Source organism: Choloepus didactylus, chromosome 2 (genome assembly GCF_015220235.1).
Source record: "Choloepus didactylus isolate mChoDid1 chromosome 2, mChoDid1.pri, whole genome shotgun sequence".
Classification (NCBI taxonomy): Eukaryota; Metazoa; Chordata; class Mammalia; order Pilosa; family Megalonychidae; genus Choloepus; species Choloepus didactylus.
In genome coordinates, this window is record NC_051308.1 from 112,494,316 (window position 1) to 112,517,299 (window position 22,984).

Sequence of the window (22,984 nt, forward strand, 5' to 3'; positions counted from 1 at the left end):
TAGTCACTCTGGCTGTTCATGTATTCGGAGAGCCGCCAGAAAAAATTGTTTGGCCCCTAGACACAGGCCAAACCCGCCTGCTTATACGTGACAACCCGGACATGCAAATCCTTTTAGAAGGATTTCATGGGGAATTCAGCTGCCACTATCCTAGCCATCGGCTGTTACAGGGACTCGCCAAGCTTCCCTTCCGCAGCCCCTTCCATCCTTTCCCCTCCTCTGCACCCATCCCGGGTGCCACTATCGTCTTTACTGATGCCTCCAAAACCCGTTTCGCCTTCCTCTCTTATTCGCAGGACCATCCGGAACCCCGCCTATTCAGTTATGTCAACCTTCATTCAGTCCAAGTGGGGGAAATTCTGGCAGTGTCATACGCGCTAAACGCCCACTGCAACCACCCAGTAAACATTTTCACTGACAGCCTCTACACATATCAGGTCTGCCGAGTCCTTGCATTTTCCACCTTTTTCCCCGGGAACTCGGCCATCGATAAAGCACTTTCTGACCTCAGAAGCATCTTAGAGCATAGACAGGATCCTTGGTTCGTTAGCCACATTCGTAGTCACTCAGGCCTTCCGGGGCCCTTGGCTAATGGCAACAGTATAGTAGACCAAGCGGTCTCAGCTCAGACTACCCAAGCTATGCTAACTCACACAGCGGCCCCTCCGGGGGACGCTGTTAACCAGGCCAAGTTATTGCATTCCAGGTTTCACTTTTCGGCTACGTCATTGCATCATTTATGTGGCCTCCCCCTAGATACCTGTAAACATCTTGTCCGCAATTGTGCAACTTGTGCGCCCTTTGCGCCGCTTGGCCCCCTGCAACCTCAGGGAGTCAACCCACGAGGCCTAAAACCCAATTCTAGATGGCAAATGGATGTAACTCATGTTCCGTCCTTTGGGCGCCTCAAGTATGTACATGTAATGATTGACACCTTCTCAGCCATGTGTTATGCAGTCCCCCTCGCCAGGGAAACGGCCAAACACTGTATCAAGGCCCTAAGACAGGGAATTCTCTTCATGGGAGTCCCCTGGGACATAAAAACGGACAATGGGCCTGCCTATAGCAGTGCCTCCTTTGCGGCCTTTCTTCAGTTATATAACATCACCCATCACTTCGGCATCCCCTATAATCCACAGGGGCAAGCCATTGTGGAAGCAGTCCATCGCCGCTTAAAAACACAAGTTGAAAAAGAGAGGGCAATGCTCCCCCAGGCAACTCCAGGGGACCTTATCATAGCAGCCCTTATTCACCTTAATCTACTCACATTCAATAAGGAAGGGCTTTCGCCCCTACATAAACATTGGGGGCCCTCGTATAGGCCCACCCAGGCCCCGATGGTCTACTGGAAGGACCCAGAGAATAATACCTGGAAGGGTCCCTCCCCACTCCTCGCCCAGGGGCGTGGGTTTGCTTGTGTTTTCCCAGATGATGCAGCACAACCAATCTGGATCCCAGGAAGGGCAATCCGGCCCGCCACCAGCAACCACGCGTCTAACGAGACGAGAACGCCGCCGTCTCCGCAGCATAACGCACCAGATGACAACAGTACACCTGAGCCTGGACCCCAGTCTGAGTGAAACCCCGGAGAAACAAGAAATCAGAGAAATTATACGCCTCTATAGACGGGCAAAAGCCAGCCCCCTACACCTCCATAACCCCCACCCGAGCATTGCTTCCCTTCTAACGATCATGCTGGCTCTCTCCTCTTCTACCCAGGCTGTCTACCAGCCCCACTCCCCTCACCAGCCTTGGAAATGGACCTTGGCACGGTGGGAAGATTCCACAGTTATACAAACCCAGGTTACAGCAGGGCGACCTTCCTTTCTTGTCAACGCAACTGATCTATTTCCCACTCCTTCCGTACGCCCCACTGGTTGGAATCAAGCCCAATATTATATGTGCCCATCCTCAAATCCTGGAAAACAGTACTGCAATTCCCCCAACCAATACTACTGTGCATATTGGGGATGTGAAACATTAGCCACTCAGTGGGAGACTTACGCCACTGATCATTACCTAACTCTAAAATGGGCACCCTTTAACTGCAAACCACCTCAAGAACCCATTAACTGGGGTATCTATGGAGGCCATCACCAGATTGCACCTACAGGTACCTGCTCACATTTAAATCTCAGTGTGCAGCTCCCCAATGATCCCTCCTGGTTACTCGGTCGAACCTGGGGCTTCAGAATTTATTTGAAAGGAGTCGACCCAGGTTCCCTTATTCTTGTAAAAAAGGAGGCTGTACAAAAAAACCCCTCTGCCATTGGTCCCAATAAAGTCATTAACCCCCTTTTTCCACAGCTCTCCAGCCGCACCTCAGCTCCAACCAGCCGCACCTCAGCTGCAAACGGCGCGTTGCCAACACCACCACCCCAACCTCGTCCGCCCCCCGCCCGTTACTCCTCTCCCCTCCTCAGCCTTATCCAAGCGGCCTTCACCTCAGTGAATTCCTCCAACCCCAATCTTACCTCCTCTTGTTGGCTTTGCCTCTCCACTTCCTCCCCCCTGTATGAGCCAGTTGCCTCCAACCTCTCCTTTTCAGAAAACACAGAGGACAGCCCCTCGGAATGCAATTGGAATACCTCTGCCGTCCCCCTAACCTTTCATTCAGTCTCCTTTACAGGAAAGTGCATCCGCCCTCGCTCAAGTAACTCTCCCAACCTCACAGCTTGTGCCGACTACTCATCTCCCAGCAGCTCTGCAAAATTTCTCATCCCTCATAACTCCTCCCAATGGCTCTGCTCCTCTACAGGACTTACCCCCTGCCTTAACGTGCAAACCCTCAATACAACTAATGAAACTTGCCTCCTAATTGTCCTTATCCCTAGGGTCCTATACCACAGCGAGGAAGACTTCTTCCTCCACCTGGAAACAACTGCAGCTTCTGCCCCACTGCAAAAGCGAGAGCCCATCACCGTCCTCACAATTACTTCCCTCCTAGGTCTTGCAGGCGCTGGCACCGGAATCGCTGCATTAGCCAGTCAAGACTCTGCCCTAACTCACCTCCGGGCGGCTGTTGACGAGGACATTCGTCACCTACAAGACGCTATTTCCCATCTTAAAAATTCTGTCAATTCCCTCTCTGAGGTAGTGCTCCAAAACCGCCGAGGTCTCGACCTTCTCCTCCTCAAAGAAGGAGGCCTCTGCGCCGCCCTAGGAGAAGAGTGCTGTGTATATGCCAATTCCACAGGTCTCGCCGAGGACAGCCTAAAAAAGGTCCGAGAGGGACTGGAACAACGCAAAAAAGACCGTGAAGCCACCAGCTATTGGTCCCACATCTTTACCCCCCTTCTCCCATACCTCCTCCCTCTCCTCGGCCCCCTACTAATGATTATTCTAGCTCTCACCTTAGGACCCTGCATTATCCGCAGAATTGTCCAGCTTGTAAGGAAACAAACGGATGCTATTTTTTCCTCGTTCGTGCAAGTCCAGTACCAGCGACTCGCCACCTCTGACGCTCCCTACTCCGAGATGACAACCAACCCTCCGCGACCTCACCGCCACCGGTCAACCTGCCAACCGCGAGGCCCTTCTCGATCACCTGAACATCGCACCAACCTCGAGCTCCAGCTTCTCTGAACCTCCAACTTTAAACCCCCCACCCTCGTCCATCCCGCAAGCAGCAAGGCCCCTGTCGAGCGCCCGGGCGCCACACCAACGCCGAGCTCCAGCCTCGCTAAGCCACCGTCAACCCCTTTTCCCCTCCCCGACCTCCCCCTTCCCTCATCCCTTAGCGGACCTCTCCGGTAAGCTTCTTCCTTTAATTAGAAAAGAAGGGGGAAATGCGGGACACTGATTACGTGCTTCAACTTGGTGGGCCTGGGCTGGGGGACCGGATCCACCCCTGGGGAGGGTAGTGGGTACGGGTGACAGCGCCCTCCACAGCCCCCTGGGCCTGGGAAAGTGAGGCCGGAGGCAGGCCCCATTTCCTCACCCAAAATACCAATGTTAGGGGAGGCTTGCCGGAGGGAACCGCCTTTTCCCCACTCCCTTATCTTGCCCGGACAGTCCCCGTTGCCAGTGCAACTCCCATCACCACCGGTGCGCATACATTGTTGCCAGACACCGTTACGGGAGCAACTCTCGCCCCTTTTCAATCAACCTCCGCGCCCTCTCAGAACCAATCCAAGCCTTTAACCTCTACAGCTACCCCGCCCTCTAAACCGCCCGATATAAGCTTGTACTCTCCCCTAATAAACTCTCTTGGTTTTCTTCATCCTAAAAGAAACGTGTCCCGCCTGTTCCTTTCTCGCCGCCCTCCATACTTTGCACGCCTCCCGCCGGGGACCTGGCCAAGTCCCCCGCCTCGCCCTCGCCTCCGGGAAAGAGCCCCCGCCGCCGGTACCCTCGGAGCAATCCTGGGAGCCTAGGATTTAGCAACCGGCCGCCACCCTCCCCCAGATGAGTCAACTGCGACCGCAAATAATTGTCTAAATTGACTCAATTTTTTTTCTCACACTTCACTTTTATGTGTTACCTATAATTGAACAAACAGTCCTGGCATATCAAGGTTTACAGTGGAGTTGTGGTTGACCAAGAAGTTGGCAAAAGACACCGAAATTAGCAAAACCTGGCATGGCCATCTTCCACAACTTTGGAAAAGAGTTCAAGGTTTTCTGGGACTGGACAAGGGCGAATCAGGAAAATGCAGCTTTAAAAAATGTAGAAGAAGCTCATGGCACACTTGTTAGCACATCTACCCCACAGGACACCCAATGTAGAACCAGCCTGACTCCCACTGTGGGTCACTTTCCCTCTTCTGAAGGAAGCAGAGTAACTCCTGTGCACATATTGCTGTGCCTGTCTGTCAGAGCCAATCTATCCAGTGGCAGCTTGAAAGAATAAACCAAGAAAGTCACCTCTGGCCCACCATCCTAGAACTTCATCAGCATGCAGGAGCAGGTTGCAGAGAGCTAAAGCAGGATACAAAACAATTAAGTTGAAGTGGCCTAGAGCAAAACATTACCTGACTTAAAGCTTACAATAGAGAACAGCAGAAGGAGAAGAATTTTTAATGCAAAGGGAGTTGAGAAGGCATTCAGATTCCTGTAAATAAGGAAATTCCTAAGGCTATGGGCAAGAAAACGTCTCAGACAAGATACGGGCTCAGAAAAGACAGAATTCTGCACTTTATTTTTACCTTGGGCTGATTTTCTTAATAGTGGGGCTTAACACTGAAAAAGAGCACCAGCCAATGCAAAGTGAATTTGCAAAGACTGCAAAAGCTGTTTTTTATATTGGTTGGTTTGTTTTGATTCGGTCCTGCCACTCAAGGAAATCTCTGTCATATCACTAGCCACATGCAATCATAAGGAACAGACATCTCCGGGACTAAATCCCATAGTTTAACCATAAAAATAATAAGGTACAATGTATAACAAAATATTAAAGGACACACAAATAAACAGGAAATATTTGTCAATCCAAAGGAACAAGGTAAAAATCCAAAAACCATCAACAATGAACGCCGGACTTTGGGTATATGGAACAAAGACTTTTAAAAAATCATTTTCAGTATACTCAAGGAGATAAAGAAAGACACAGATAAAGAGCTAAAGGATATCAAGAGAAGAATGAATGAACAGTATGAGAATCTCAATAAAGAGAATTTTTTAAAAGAAACCAAACAGAAATTCTTGAGTTGAAAACCACAATAACTGCAATTAGAAATTCCCTAGGAGGTTTCCACAGCAGATTGGAACTAGCAGAAAAAGGATTATTGAACTCAAAGTCAAGATAATGACAGTTATACAGGCTGAGGAACAGAAAGGGAAAAGAACGCAAAACTGTGAACACAGCAAATGTTAGCTGTGGGACGTTATCAAACATACCAATTTACCAGTTATGTGAGTCACAAAAGGAGAAGAAAGAGAGAAAAGGGCAGAAGGAATATTTGAAATAATAATGACATAAAACTTCCCAAATTTAACTGAAGACATGAATATGCATATTCAAGAAGACCAGTTAACACAAACAGGATAACTGTAAGAGTACCATCCCCAGCTGCATAGTAGTTCAACTGCCAAATGCCCAAGTCAAGGACAGAGTTCCAAAAATTTTTACAATGGACAAAGAAGGTCATTATGGACTGATAAGGGGTCAATTCAATAAGAAGACATAATAATTATAAACATAAATATAGCTAATGTCAGTGTCCCAAATTTTATGAAGCAATATTGACAAATCTGATGGCAGAAATACATGCTTCTACAATAGCAGCAGGAGACTTCAAAGCACCACTTTTAATAATGGGTAAAACATCTAGAGAGAAGATTAATAGGGAAACAAAAGATGCAAGTGATACTATGAATCAACCAGATCTGACAGACTAATGTAGAACACTTCACCCAACAGCAGCAGAACAAGCATTCTTCTCTAGTACACAAGGAACTTCCCCAGGATAAACCATATGTTATGTCACAAAACAAGTGTCAGTAATTGAAAAATATTGAAATTTTAAGTGGTATCTTCTCTGAACACTGTGGAATGGAGCTAGTAAGCAATACTAGAGAGAGAACTGCAAAGTTCACAAATACATGGAAGTTAAACAACACAATCTTAAAAAAAACAATGGGTCAAAGTAAAAATCATAAAGGAGGTTAGAAGCATCTTTAGGCAAATGAAAAATGAAACACAATACAAGGAAACTTATGGGATTTAGAAATGCAGTGTTGTGAGGAAAATGCACAGCTCTTAATGCATATATTGAAAAAGAAGAAAGATCTGAAATCAGAGACCTACCTACCTCACAACTGAAGGATCCAAAAAAGAAATCAAGGAAAACAACTACATGAACAATATCAACTAAAATAACTAAATATCTGGGAATAAATTTAACCAAGATTAAAGGACTTGTACATTGGAAATTATAAAATATTGCTAGAAGAATGAAGGAATATCTAAATAAATGGAATAAATAAGGAAATGGGAAAAATTGTGAAAAACTCTGGGGGAGATAAAGCTGTTTGGACTTCAACATGTAGGGATGGGGAAGTACACGATTATAGTCTGGGCAGAGAGTCTGACAGAACTGTGAGAGGGTGTTATAAAAAATTTCAATGGAAAATAAAAATTGTTAGAAAAATCTCACCTATCAAGACCGACTCAAGATCTTACAAATATAAACATACTGATTACATATGATGTGGCAATAGCACTCCTAGGAGTTTACCCTAGAGATTTGAAAACTTTTTTCCACACAAAACCCATATTGAAAGTTTATGGCCATTTTATTCATAACTTCCAATACTGGGAACAGTCGAAAAGTGCTTCAGTAGATGAATGGTAAAGGAACTGTGGTACATTCATGAAATGCTATTTAATAATAATAATAAAAAAAATGAACTATCAAGCATGAAAAGACATGATTGAAACTTAAATGCAAATGTCTAAGTAAAAAAAGTAAATCTGAAGTCTACATACTGTATGATTCAATTTCTATGACTTGTGTAAAAGACAAAACTATGGAGGTCATAAATGGATCAGTGGTTGCCAGAGTTTCGGGCCTAGGAGGATTGTATATATGAAGCACAAGGGATTTTTTAGGGTACTGAAACTATTCTGTGTATTACTCCAATGGTGAGAACATGACAAACATACAACTTTATAGTATGAAGAGTGAACATTAATGTATGAAAATTTTTAAAATTCTGGAATCATGGGACTTCAGAATGGAATGAAGAATGTGACCAAAAAAAGCCTAATGATAGTAAAATTTTATGAAACAACCTCACATAGATGGATGCGTGGGCAAAGTATTTGGAAGTAAATAGAATCTCAGATGAAAGGCAAAAGAACTATTCGTGAACACTGAACTCTAGTAAACGAAGTTATTTCACATGGCGGCATGGTTTAGCAATTCTGAAACCACCCTACAGGTATACTGGAACTGATGGGTAAGTAAATGGATGATGATGGGAGCCAGATTTGTCAGTGTTGGAGTGCGAGGTAACAAATAAGCAAGTGGCGTAGTCTAGAATAATTCATGAGATAATGGATTAGAGTTGGAGGCATCAGTATGAACTCATGATTAGTTTATGATAGATGCAGAAGGTTACATGTAGAAATATTTTATAGATATGTATATAATATATCTGGGTAAGTACACACATTTATTTCTTGGAAGGCCCAGTAGCAGTGAACCCAAATAGTAACAAGATCCTGGTCTTAAATACATTCTCCAATAAAAAAGATCCAGGGCTACTTGGAAAAATAGATGATTCTAGGAAGGGAGAATGCAATATGTGAGTCAGGAGCATTCAGCAATTCCAGAAAGTAAAGAAGAGTCCCATCCCCACTCCCCTGAAACAAATTGATAATGGTATGCCAAAGGGACACAGGAATCAACTGAAAGAGCTCCCAATGGCCAAATCAGAACTCTTTGAGCAACAGAATAAAGTATTATTGTATATACCCAAAGTATAACAAAAATATCCTTGAGTGTATAGTGACATAAAAACATGATTGAATAAATAAATAAATAAACATGGTGGGAACAGACAATTTTCTCATACTGAAAATTCCAAATAACTTTGGAACTACTGCCCCTTCAAGGAGATGGAGCACAACTACTAACTGCGTAAATGTGGGCTAAACATACTTCCTTCCATCCAAAGAGTATGGCGTAGAAAGGATGAAGAAGAGTAGCTTTGTAGTGGAAAACCTGACAACAGTACCTCAGCCAGGTATTCAAGGTTAACATCAAAGGTGATACGTCATATTGATCGCTTATAACTTTGATATAATATGATGAGACTGGCACTTTACCTTTATGGTCTTCCTCCCCAAAAGCCATAACCCCAAGCTAATCATGACAAAAACATCAAACAACCCCATTTGTGAGACATTCTGCAAAATAACAGAATACCTGACCACTATTCCTAAAAACAAAAGGTCGTTCATTCCAAGGAGTGTCTGATACACTGTCATAGCTAAGACGATCCAAAGGACACGTGAAGATGAAATGTAATGTGGAGACATTAGGCAAAAACTGAAGAAATCTGAATAAAGTTTGGGCTTTAGTTAATAATAATATGTCAATATTGATTTATTAGTTGTGAAAATGCAACACATTAATATAAGATGTATAAGGGCAAAAATTAGTGTGGAGTATAGAGGAATGACATACTGTCTTCACAATTTTAATTTTTATCTAAAACAAAAGTTTAGTTTTTAAATTAGCAGAGAAACAAATATTAGTAGAGTACACAAAGATTTTCTAAAATGCTTTTCATTTCAGAAGTGTACTCAGGTTTTATAGATTTTACTTATCAGAATTTTAAAATAAAATTAAAATGTAAAACAAAACTGCCTATAGACACAAGAAAATCTTGACTATCTTTACAATTACTAAAGAAATTGAAACATAGTTTAAAATATCCCAACAGAACAAAATATGAGGCCTCAATTATACTTTCATGTAAGGTAAACCAAGGAACTCAAGGAAAATTTTTTTTTTCCCCAATATCATCAACTCCTACTCACATATGATGTGTTCAATAATATCAACAATACTCTATGTGGTGTTTCATGTATGTATTTAATAGTCTATGTATTCAATATATCATCTCCTACACAACTCTTTACACATGGAAAACAAATCATCTAATAGAAAAATAAGTAAAAGCCATGATAATTCATTTCAAAGATAAAAAACACGTATGGTGAGATTCATACAAAGTGATGCTCAAACATATTGGTAATTGGGGAACTACAAAGTGAAAGTACAATAAGATTTTACATTTATCTTAATTGGAAAAATAAAGAAGTCTGGTAATGCCAAATGTGGGAGAGAATATGGATTAATGCGATGCTTTTGAATTATTAATGGAATGTGAAATAGTATAATAAATTCAAAACATTTGGTGATAATTTGTAGAATTTAATACTCTTAAATTTCCATGCCTCAGTATTTATATGGGTGAATTATTTACATGTATGTACTAGGAGACATATACAGGAAGGCTCATAGCTGCACTGATTATAAAAGAAAAACCAGAAACAACTTAAATCTTGTTGGTAAAGAACTGATATTCAAAATGTGATATAGCCACATGGTAGAAATCCTACAGTGCAAAAAATGAATAAATGATTGTTATATGCAATCATATGGATGGCTCTTCGTAATATAATATTCACTGAAAAAATATGGCCCAGGAAGGGTACAAAAAATACTTTAGAAAAATACTTTTTTTCTAAACGTCAAGAATAATTTACATAAATATAAAAAATGAAATGGAAGGACATGAAATGATGAACATTAAGTTTCAGAAAGATAGGAGTTAGAGATTGGATAGAATTCTACTTAGAACCAACTTGCTAGTTGTTCTAGATCTTGGTGGGTACTTAAATTTCAAAATACTATTTTTCAAAATGACTAATGTGAATCAGCCCTACATGGATCAATAATTGCAAGTATCTTCAACCAAGGATTATGGTTAATCCAATTATGCAGAACCAAAGTCCTTTAGGGAAAAGATGAATAATTCAGAAACATCCTCTTTGAGGGACGCCTTTTCATCCTCTTCTCATCCTTGGTTTCAGACCTGATATGATTTTGCATAAGATTCAACACTAAACCCCAATAGTTTTTTTTTATTTAATTTTATTGAGATATATTCACGTACCATACAATCATCCAAAGTGTACAATCAGTTGTTCACAATACCATCATATATTTGTGCATTCATCACCCCAATCTATTTTTTGAACATTTTCCTTGTACCAGAAAAAGTAAAAATAAGAATAAAAAATAAAAGTAAAGAGGAACACCCAAATCACCACCCTCCCCACCCTATTTTTCATTTAGTTTTTTGTCCCCATTTTTCTACTCATCCATCCATACACTGGATAAAGGGAGTGTGATCCATAAGGCTTTCACAGTCACACTGTCACCTCTTGTAAGCTACATTGCTATACAATCATCTTCAAGAGTCAAGGCTACTGGATTGCAGTTTGATAGTTTCAGGTATTTACTTCTAGCTATTCCAATGTATTAAAATCTAAAAAGGGTTACCTATATAGTGCATAAGAATGCCCACCAAAGTGACCTCTCCACTCCATTTGGAATCTCTCAGCCACAGAAACTTTATTTCATTTCGCAACACCCCTTCAGTCAAGATGATGTTCTCAATCCCATGATGTTGGTTCCAGATTCATCCCTGGGAGTCATATCCTGCATTGCCAGGGAGATTTACACCCCCGGGAGTCAGATCCCACCTAGGGGGGGATCCCCAATAGGTTTTTGAATTAGCAGACAGACACTGAATTGGATTTGAAGAGACAGAGGACAACCAAGATGTGAAAGAGTAACCAAGTTTGAGAACTTTCTCTACATTTTTATATAAGCCTTTAGTATCTGTTTTATTGTTAGAGCAAAAACACTAGTAATAATATTAATAACAGTAAAAACAACAACAACGGTAGCATACATTTATTGTTTATTACGTGCCAGGCACTAACTATGCTAAGAACATTACTCACAGTCCTTTTTAAACAAATAAGATAAGACTGTGATATGTGATATGCTTCACTTTGAAGCTTGGGAAATTAAGGTTCAGAAGGGTGAAGAAACTTGTCTAATGATCATAATGTATGTAAGCAATGGAACATATATTTGAAGTAATAAAGAAGTGTTCTTTGGTGTACCAATATATCAGATCCAATTTAAACAAAATTCATGAAACACTTATTTTAAGACCCTAAAACAAATGGGGAAAGGGAGAAAAGATTAAAACACACACACATCACTGCCACCATCACCACAGGAACAATGAAGTACTGGTCACTTATGGTTGCCAAAAGGAGGTTTTTAAAATAAGAAGCAACAAAAAAGGGAATTTGCATTTGATTATAAATCTTATTCTTTATTCATGACACTGAATAAGAGGATGGAAATACCTGCCCAATTCACAGACACAGAGGGAATCATCTGTCAGCATGTCTGTAGCTCTGGGTTTAATCTTACCCTGTTTCTGAGGCTCTGGGCAGCTTGTAATCACTGAGGCTGGTGCTTGTTCAGAGAGGAGCAGTATATCCACTTCAGAAACCCCTCATTCCACCTGTCCTGTATGAATCCATATGCATTCCTTTACATGGCAACACAATCTTCTAGGGTCTTTTTCTTCTGTGCTTTCAGCTTTACACACAGGAAAAGAGAGAACAGGAAAAGACACACCCTTCCAAAGTGACGTGGCCTTCAGATGACCCCTACTACATTTTCAAACATTTCACTGGAAAGAATTTGCTAGTAACTGCAGCCTGGACTGAGAAATCTCATCTAACAATGTGTCCTGAAAGAAAAGGAGAATGTAGATATGGCCTCTGCTACACCATCCTTTTGTCTTTTAAATTAAATCCCTTGTCCCAGACCCACCAGCAACACCAGGCAAGTGATGTCTACTAATTTCTAAAAGCAAGGGAGGTAGTTGGTTTCTTCATTTCTTTTATATATGGTCACTGAAAACTGATTTGTAGCAGACCCCATACAAGGTACAGGGGCTATAGTAATGAACATGGAGTATCATGTCTAGGAGGTAAGGAAGAGGATCCCCAAAAAATGACACAAATTCTATATAATTACAATAGTGTTAACATCTATAATCTGAAGCATAGGCTGCTAAGTGTATTAGTTCTCTAAAGCTGTGGTAACAAGTTACCACACACTTCATGGATTAAAGGAACACAAGTTTATTATCTTACAGTTCCTGAGGTCGGAAGTTCATCACACTGGGATAAAATCAAGTTGTCTGTAAGTCTCCATTCCTTTTGGGAAGTTCTAGGATAGAATCTAATTCCTTGTCTTTTCCAGCTCCTAGGGGCCACCTACATTCTTTGGTGTCTGGCTCTCTTCCACCGTCTTCAAAGCCAACAACAGGGGGTTGAGTCTTTCTCACATTGCATCATTTGCATTAATTCCGTCTGCAAACTTAATTCCCCTCTATCATGTAAGGTGGTGAATTCACAGGTGCCAAGGATGAGGACATGGACATCTTTGGAGGGGGCATTACTCTGTGTGTCTCTCTAAGAGAGTAGATGACAGAAGGAACCAGAAGTCTGGGCAATCAGGGAAGGCTTCTCTGAAAAAGTAAAATTAAGCCAATGCCAGGAAGATTAATAACATTAGCCACTGAAGAGGATTGTGAGGAGTGGACCAAGCATAAGAGAGAGTATGTCTGGACCCTAATGGAGCTTAGATCACAAGGAACTGAGATCTTGTATTTCTTGCTAATGATGAACCCAGGGGAAAGTGGCAGGGAGAAGGCAGCAGAGATAAGGAAAGGGCAATTCATTTAGGACTGGGAACCAGTTTCAGGGACTTGAGACATTAACCAAAGAGAAAGAGGAATCCATTGGAGCAGAAAATGAGTCCACAGAAAAATATTGTGAATAAATTAGTAAAGCTCCCAAGTAGTTGAAATCTTTCTTTGCCTGAGTTCTGATAAGAACATAACAATATTAAACAGTAAGAGAGCACTGCACATCAGTAGTTAAAGGAAAAAGTTAATGAAATGAAATGTTAGAGTCATGATATTACTAGGGAAAATTGTGACTCCTTTCAAATGTATGATATGCCACCCATTTCAAATAATCTTTTTAATGTTTGCTACTTGTTGGCTCCTAGTTCACCTTCCTCTCTCCTGTGAGTATCAGAGGGCTTCTTTTCCCTACCTGTGGTCCTTATGTTCCTGCTCTCATACCCAAGGTCCATGATATCCCTCTCCTCAACCTAATTGTCACAAAGCCCTTCTTCCCCATTAGCCTTAACAGCATTTCAGTAGATGGTTGTCATGCAATACTAGTATTAAAAGGAAATCTATAATTTTGATATGTTAAGGAAAAGGAAATTTTCCATTTCCAACTTCAGAATACCAAGCTCTCCCATACTTTCCTGAAATACCCTTATCAGGTTGAGCAATGTATTAGTTAGGGTTCTCTTGGGAAACAGAATCAATGAGAGATGTCTCTGATTATCAAATTGTAAAAGTGACTCACGCAACTGTGGGTATGCATGAGTCCAAATTCTGCAGAGCCGTCAACAAACTGTCAACTCCAAGGAAGATGTCCGATGAACTCCTCGGGAAACGAACCAACAACTTCCACGAACTCCTCAGGAAATGAACTGGGATTTTCGACAAATGTGCTCGATGAACTCCTCAGGAAATGAACTGGCAACTTTGACGAGCTCCCCAGGAAATGCTTCACTGGGCAGCCGAAGAAGAAGTGAAGGTTCTCTAACCGTCCCACTTACAAGCCTTCAACTGATCACCCGGACCAAATCCAGCCAATTGCATTCTCTCATTGTGGAAGGCACGCCCCTTGATGAGTCATCAGTCAGCCGCAGTCAATTGACTGATGATCCGACAAACCAGCCGGTTGGTTTATTAACCAGCCTCAAATATCCTCACAGCAATCGTCAGGCCAGTGCCCACTTGACCAGACAGCTGGGTCACCTAGCCAAGTTGACACATGAACCCAACCATCACAAGCAACTTCCCTGTCTTATTAGTTTACTGATAGTTTTTCATTTATTTTTAAATTGTGGATGAGTATTTCATTTTGCCAAATGCTTTTAATTCATATATTGAGAGGATCATAGAGTTTTTGTCCATTAGTCTGTCAAGATAGAAGAATTTTGAAGGTTAAACTAACTTTGCACTACTGGGATGAATATAAGTTGGTCAAGATGAATTGTCCTTAGTGTATGTTCCTAATATTTTATTGAGGACCTCTCTGGATGTGTTTATGAAAAACATTTGTCAATATCTCCTTTCATTGTAGTGCTTTGGTGTCCTCTCAATATCAGGGTAATTCTGACCTCCTCAAATGAATTCAGATGTGTTCCTTCCTTCTTTATTCTCTGAAGAGTTTGGGGTAGGAATAATATTATTTTTTTTCATTAAATATTTGATAAAATTATCTAACAAAATCATCTGGTCTTTGAGTTTATTTTAAGGGAAATATCCAGTTATAAATTAACTTTCTTTAATAGATATAAGCCAATTAACAGTTTCTAATTTTCTTGACTCAAATTTGGCAATTTGTGTCTTTCAAGGGATATGTCTATATTATCTAACTTGCTGAATCAACATAAAGTTTTTCATCAAATTCACTTATCCTGTAGTTATGTAGCCCATTCATATTAGTAATTTCCATTGTCTTTCATAATCTCTCGGTGACTCTGGCTGGATGTTTCCCAATGTTCCTGACCTTTTCAAAGAAATTGCTTTTTTTTAAATTATTTCTATGTTTCATGTCTTTAATTTCTACTCTTTCATTTCTTATCTCCTTTATTCCACTTGTATTGTGCATCTTTTTCTAGTCTCATGAAGGAGGAGCTTTGATGATTGACATGAGTCCCACTATTTTATTACAATAAAATCAATTAAATCCATAAATTTCTCTCTTCACATCACTGTGGATACATTATGCAGATTTTCATATTTTGTGTTTTCATTTTCATTTCACTTCAAACATATTCAAATTCTTCCTTTAAATTTTTCTTTGTGTCATGGCTTAATTAGAAATGTGTTGTGTAATTTCAATGAATCCGGAGATGTATTCTAGCACTAATATAATTGATTTCAACTTCAGTTCAGTTGTAGTCAGAGATGGTACTCTAGATGATTTCAAGCATTTTAGATTTGTTGGGATTTGTGTATGACCTGCGTATTATCTATCTTAGTGATTGTTGCATGTGCACTTGAAAATAATGTGTTACTATTGGTTAAATTTTCCTGTGTACATGTGTATGCTCTTCCTGTCTACACTTTCATCTTGTGTTATTTAGACTCTCTATAAAATGAGTCTTGAAATAATAATCAGAGAATACTGACTTCCAGGGCAACAGATACTTTATAAGATACTAATATAAGTACTCCCGCCTTACATATTTTACCATCCTTTTACCTACTATGTATGTGTACATATGTATATATGTGTGTGTGTGTATGTATACATATATACTCATATTGGAAGTATATTTCTTATAGACATCATATAGTTGTATCATGTTTTTTCCTCCACTCTGCCAGTCTCTGTCTTTTAATTGTTGCATTTAGACTATTTACATTTAATGTAATTATTGGTATATTAGCACTTACATTTGCCAGTTTTTATTGTTGTTTTCTGTTTTTTTCTCTCTGTTTTTCAGTTCCCTCTTTTCTTTGTACTGACTTACTGTGGAATACATGGTTAATTTTCAGAATTCCATTTTGGTTTATCTCTGTTGTTTTTGATAGTATACCTTCAAATAGATGTTTTGGTGGGTGCTAAAGGTACTATACTACATATACACAACTTATCACAGTCCATTGGTGTTCTAGTTTGCTAATGCTGCTGGAATGCAAAACACCAGAGATGGATTGACTTTTATAAAAGGGGGGTTATTTGGTTACACAGTTACAGTGTTAAGGCCATAAAGTATCCAAGGTAACATATCAGCAATTGGGTACCTTCACTGGAGGATGGCCAATGGTGTCCAGAAAACCTTTGTTAGCTGGGAGGCATGTGTTCCTCTCTAGGCTGCAGTTCCTCTTCAAAAATGTCACTCTTAGTTGCACTTGGGGTATTTGTCCTCTCTTAGCTTCTCCGGAGCAAGAGTCTGTTTTCAAACGGCCATCTTCAAACTATCTCTCATCTGCAGCTCCTGTGCTTTCTTCAAAGTGTCCCTCTTGGCTGTAGCTAGCTTGCTCCTTCTGTCTGAGCTTATATAGTGCTCCAGTAATCAAGGCCCACACTGAATGGGTGGGTCCATGCCTCCATGGAAGTTATCTCATCAGAGTCATCACCCACAGCTGGGTGGGGCACATCTCCATGGAAACACTCAAAGAATTACAATCTAACACTGATAGGTCTGCCCACACAAGATTACATCAAAGATAATGGTGTTTGGGGAGGCACAACACATCCAAACTGGCACAATTGGTATTTTCATTTTACCTGTTCAGTTGAAATACAGAAATTTCCTTCATGGTCCTTTATCCTTTCTAATATACAATATAATTTTCCTTAAAAGTTTCCTTTACAGTGACTAAAAACAACATCAGACAGCATTGTAATGCTTGCATCAACTGTCAAACATGATGAAGATAACTCAAGAGGAAAAGTAAAACCTAAAAGTAAAAGACTATTTCCCATAGATTTCCTTTAATTTTCCATTGTTTTTTCTTACTTCCTGATGTTTCAGGATTCCTTCTTTCCTTTTTTGTTTAGACAATGTGTTTTATCTATTCTTTTATAGTAGGGATGCTGAAAACAAGTACTGACAGTTTTCTGTCATCTAAGATTGCCTCAATTTCCCTTTCATTTCTGAGGGTATTTTCACTAGATATTGTTTCTGTGGTTTGATAGTTCCTTTCTGTCAGTACTTGAAAAAACCGTGACTTCCTTCTAGCCTCCATGGTTTCCGATGAGAAATCCACTGTCATTCAAGTTGTCTTTCCCCGATTGTTAAGGTGTCTTGCTGCTTTCAAGATTTTTTCCTTGATTTTAGTTTTGAGAAGTTTTACAAAAATATGTCATGGCATGGATTTCTTTGGGGTTACCCTGATTGAGGTTCACTCAGGTTGAATATGTTGGCCTACGTTTTTTGCCAAATTTAGGAAGTTTCAGCTATTCTTCAATCACATTTTTAAAAACATTTTAATAAACATTGTGTATATTATTTCTTATTACAGATTCGTTTTGTGACTTTCAGTAACATAATTTAAAATAAAGATATGAAACTACTTTATAATTTTTTTAAACCTAGGTATCATCCACCATCAGTTTCTACTCTGTAGGTTTTTTCTGTTTCCTTTCTCAATTGATCATGGCTGCTATTCATTCCTGCCCTCTTCTCTTCTCTTAACAGGACTCTGATGACACATTGTTAGATCTTGTTTGTATTCCCATAAATCTCTGAGCTTCTGTTAATGTTTCCCACTTATTTTATGTCTGTTGTTTAGATTGGGTAATTTGTTAGTCTATCTTCAAGATCACTGATTCTTTTCTCCATTACCTCCTTTCTGTTGTTGAGCTCATCCACGGAGGTTTTTATAAAATTTTCAGTTAGCATATTTTTCATTCTAAAATTTCCATTTTGTTCTTCCTGTGTTTATTTCTCTGCTCTGACCTCCTATTTCTTTGCTGAATCTGTCTAGCTATCTCATTTGGTTTCAGTGTGTTTGCAATGTCATTCTGAAATGTTTGGATGACAACTACTTTAAAATCCACGTCACATGCCAATTCTATCATCTGTCATCTCAGTGTTGGCATCTATTGCCTTTTTTCAGTCAAGTTGAAAATTTGAAATAACAAGCAAATATTTATTTAAAACCATATATTCTGCATAATGATACAAATCTTTAGATTTTAATTGAATCTTCAGATTTTAATTTAATCTTCTGTTCTAGTTGGCATTCTCTGACACCACACCATCGGGGAAGGGTAAGGCACTGCCTTGTTATTGCCAAGTGGGAGTAGAGGTCAAATTTCATCTTTGTTGACATCCAAGCATGAGGGCCTCTTCATTATAGTTAGGTAGGGGTGTGTGTTCTGGCTCCCCACTAGCTGTATGTGGATTCCCAGACTGGGAGGGGCAGTAGTGCCTCATTACTTCTCTCCTTGTAGTTCCACTGGGGTGGAGGGGTGGATTCACTACCAGGGGTTGATTATTAAGTCCTGACTATCCTTTAGGCCTCTAATGATGCTAGCCCTGTAAGGAGTGGTAGGGATAATTACTGGCCTGATGTGGATGAAAGTCCTAGATTCTTATATAACATTGTGTTACACCATGCTGGAGGAGGGGATGGGGTGCCTCCTACAGCCTTGGAAAGGTGGAATTGTAGGCTTCTTCTCCAGCACCAAGTCTGGGATATCTGAGACAAAAAAGAATATACAGAAAACTGCTGTGTTTTTCCTCTGGTCCCAAGGTCCCTAGTCAGTCTGCCTTTTTCTCTCAGAGTTTCTTATGTTTGTTTTATATATATTGTCCAGGTTTTTAGTTTTACTTAGTGGGAACAATAGGGACAAATACGCTGATTCCATCATCTGAGATTTGGAAATTTCTAGATAATGAATTATATCAGAGGAAAGAGAGAACATACATGATGTAACAGGGTATTAAACACTGGGAATGTTTCCAGTTTCATATCATAGTCTTGCTTTTGTCACTCCATTAATAGGGAAAAGCTGCTGCTCCTGTTTATATCAAGTACTTTCTCTTGAGTATTAATTATAAATCAGACATTGTGTTAAGTCGTTTACTATCTAAGCAAAGTTTTTATTTTCACAATCTGAATATGAGGCAGTTGAAGTTCTGAGGAAGGAAGTGACTTAATCCAGATCACTTAACAAATGAATAGCAGAAATGAATTTGGACAAATATAGAAAGAATTCATGAGATGCCTTAGCACAGACTAAGTTCCTTAAATATATATAGTGCACTGCTTATAAGAGGTTGAATCTAGGGGCAAAGTGTTACAGAGGGGAAATTTTCTGTTCCACCATAACACGTATGCTTCATCTGGGAGGCTGAATGAACGCTTCAATAGCCCAGGTGATGAAAGTAGCTGTTCAGTTCACATATAATAAAATTCCTCTGATGGTTCTCTGTGAGAGATGTATGCTTAAAATCACAACTCTTTACTCTGTGGCTCTGGGAAAGTTAAAATCATTGAGCATGGCCCTTTGCTGGGGGTTTTCCAAAGATTAATATTTTTACCTAATACTATCTCAGGCAGTTCAAGGTTTGGAGTTTGTAGTAAAGTCATCTATCTGTTTAACAGAATTCAGATGATTGGCTCCTGTTACTGGGAAGACTGGTTCTAGTTCTTGTTGTTCCTGGGTCCTGGGACATCTGAAACTATTACTGACTGAGTGGACACCGGTGTAGGATGGGGCTGCATTTTTGTTGAGCCGTGTGAGTGTTCTCTGGAAGAGGTCATTGGCAATAAGGAGGGGACACTTCCTTGGCTTATGCTTCTGAGGTTGGCATGAGTCTGAGCGGTGGGAAGGGCTTAGGACACTTAAGTAGGGACACAAAAGATGGCTGGATGGACAGCTAGCACTGCTCCTGCTGCGGGTAAGGCATACTTCCTGTGTCTCAGGAAATCTGAAAAACTTCCACTGACAATGTTCACAGGAGGAACTTCTCTGCACTTTGATCATGTCAAAACACATCTAATGAGCAGGGCCATCATCCCTTTAGTCTCCAAGAATGTTCTTTGTTCTCAAAACAGTATCGTTAAGTGACTGTATGACTGCCTCTGTCTTCATTTTAGCATCTCGGCAATATAACCTTCATTGGCAAGACTCTTTCCTTCTCATAGTTACCAGAGAAAATTCCACTCTTTATGAGCAACAAATGCTGGATGATTCAAAAGATATTCTCAGAAAGAAAGACTCAGTTTATGACATTCTGGCCAATACCATAAGTACTTTTTTCAACTTTGGCCCTCACTATCCTGCCTTGGTGAAAGAGTCACTTGCTACAGAGAGACTTGTGGACCCTGACCTCAAGGGGGTCATAATTTAATATAAAGTCCTTTAAGATTCAATGGGAAATTATGCCTTAAAGCTTTACTGATGGGAGAGAATTCCTCCTTCTGACTTAATTGGTATTAAAAACTGTCCCCTTTTAATTCCTTAATCCCTTTTCTCATGTGAAAAGATAGAAACAAATCAAAATTATGATACAAGATTGTTAAAGAAAACAGGCTAGAAAATATTTATCCCATCACAAAAATATATGCTTTATTCAAGAAGAGAAAGAAAAGTTACAGTTGCTCAGGTGGTGGAAAGCCTTGCCCAGGTCACAAATGGACACGGAAGACATGAAGAGAATCCTCTGATGATGACAAGGGAGTAAGATGCTGCTCTTCCTTCTGAAGCTCTGGGATCCTGGCTCTGCTGAGGAATGCCTGTTCTCAGTTACCTCCTGAAGGATAAGAGTGTAACAGCCCAGGAAGGAAACCTTTCACTGTCAGGAATCATCCCAGGCAGATCACAGGCTAAGGATGGAGAAGCTCCTTCTATATCCATGACAGGCTTTGATGAGAAGATGAAGGTGGAGCTGGGGAACTGGGCGAGACAACTGTCCTCGTTCTTTCATGATCCTGATGAATCCTCAAGCTGTTACTTGCACTTAGGTGGGCACTTCTGCTGGCAAGGTGGAGGAGGCTGCACAGGAGGGCATTGCTGCTGGCATGACTGAGGTGGGCACGGCACTATGCACTTTGGGGGTGGGCATGGCTCCACGCACTTTGGGGGTGGGCATGGCTCTGGGCACTTAGGTGGGCACACAGGAGGTAGCTGGCAGGGCTGCTTGCACTGCTGCTGCTGGTAAGACATCTTTCCGGAATCTCTGGGAATCTGAAAGGAATTCTAGGACAGTGTTCACAAGAAGGAACTCCTACAGATAGAGAAGCCAAATCTTATGTATTACCTTGGGATATTATCTCCAGTATCCACACACCTACTTTAATCTCTTAGCACCATTTGTATGACTTTCTGGTTTCCACCTTTGTCTTTAGCAAATTGCTTCATAGGCTCTAGGGAAACTCACTTTTTTTTTTCTCATGCCATTAAAAAAAATTCTCTTCTACAGTAGCAAGTAATATTGTTTGCATTAAAATAACTTCTGCAGTAAAGGTAGTTAAAAGTTCTGAAATCCTGGGCAAATTCACAAATAATTTCTATCATCAATGTATCTACTGACACGTCAGTGCTTGAGTACAGAACAAAGCACTGTCCAGGAAGAATTCATGGGTCTCACACCTTCAAAACCCTTTGAAATCTCAGCAGGATGGACTCTGAAAAGATGGAAAGCAGAAAAATTCTTTGTTTTTCCTTCATCTTCAAATCAATACTTTCCTATTAACTATTTTTTTATATGGATATCTACATAAAACCTGATAAAAAGTATAATATTGTCCCCAATCGTTATTTTTCATCAACTAAATAGCAGCAACCCATGATCATAACTTTGGACCCACTAAATTTGCTGTCTCTAGATTAAATATAAATATTTGAGAGCACCAAGAAACAGGTGAACTAAGGAAATCACACTCACCAGTTTCTTCCAGGTCGATCAGGAATCAAGTACGAGGAAGATGGTAGCTGTACAGCAGAGGTCCTTTTTATATGACTTGCTGCCTCACCAGGAGGAAACGGAGCTGCCTACAACTGGACTGGTCTAATAATTTCCTAACCTAACTGCAAATCCAACTATAATTGGTTTGACAGGGATTCTGACAAGAGGAAACATCCTCTTGCAGGATTGCTCACGGAGTTAAGTGTTCCTGACTCACTCAAGCCCTGCTTTAGTTCTCAGATTCAGTGAATTATGGCTTTGGGGGAATGTGGGGACTTCTTTCTCTCTGGAGGCCAAAAGACCTTTTTCTTGACTGGGGAAGACAACACTTTCCTATCTTGCCCCCTCCCTGCATCATAAAGCTATTCTACTTTTGATGAGTTTCATTTTATTGTACATTCTGTGTTGAATGGGTCTAGCTACCTAGTAACCTGCCTACCTGGAGAAATCTTTCTCCTTACTTCAGGCCGTTTTTCTATGCACTTTTATTGAGCTATATTCATATACCAGATAATCATCCAAAGTGTAAAATCAGTGGATCACATATAATCATAAAGTTATACATTCCCCTTATCCACTCCGATTATTTATTTCTTTTTTGTCTTTGTTTTCATAATCATTTATCCATACACTGGATAATGGGGTGTCAGTTGCAGGGTTTTTGCAATTACACTGTCACCTCTTAAGAGCCATATACTTATACATTCATCTTCAAGAATCAAGGCTATTCTATTACAGTTCAGGTATTTCCTCCTAGCTATTCCAATGCACTAAAAGCCTCAAACCTCAAAGGGATATCTATATAATGTGTAAAAATAACCAGCAGAATGACCTCTTGACTCTATTTGGTTTCATTTCTCTTTCCCTGTTTGGTCCAAGAAGGCTTTCTCAATCCCATGATGTCAG

At 40.3% G+C, this 22,984-nt stretch overlaps 2 protein-coding genes across 3 annotated transcripts in view; one reads left to right on the plus strand and one right to left on the minus strand.

Moving 5' to 3' along the window:
* The window catches only part of LOC119526654 (small proline-rich protein 2E-like), a 215,214-nt gene that overhangs the window by 136,969 nt on the left and 55,261 nt on the right, over nt 1-22,984 (plus strand). The gene's annotated exons all lie outside the window — the stretch shown is intronic.
* Nucleotides 21,121-21,336, minus strand: LOC119526658 (small proline-rich protein 2E-like). The gene has a single exon (XM_037825957.1). It carries the CDS (start codon nt 21,334-21,336, stop codon nt 21,121-21,123), a length of 216 nt encoding a protein of 71 aa, XP_037681885.1.

Coding starts and splice junctions, on each gene's coding strand:
- LOC119526658 (XM_037825957.1), bottom strand. CDS start 21,336: ATGTCTTACCAGCAGCAGCAGTGCAAGCAGCCCTGCCAGCTACCTCCT.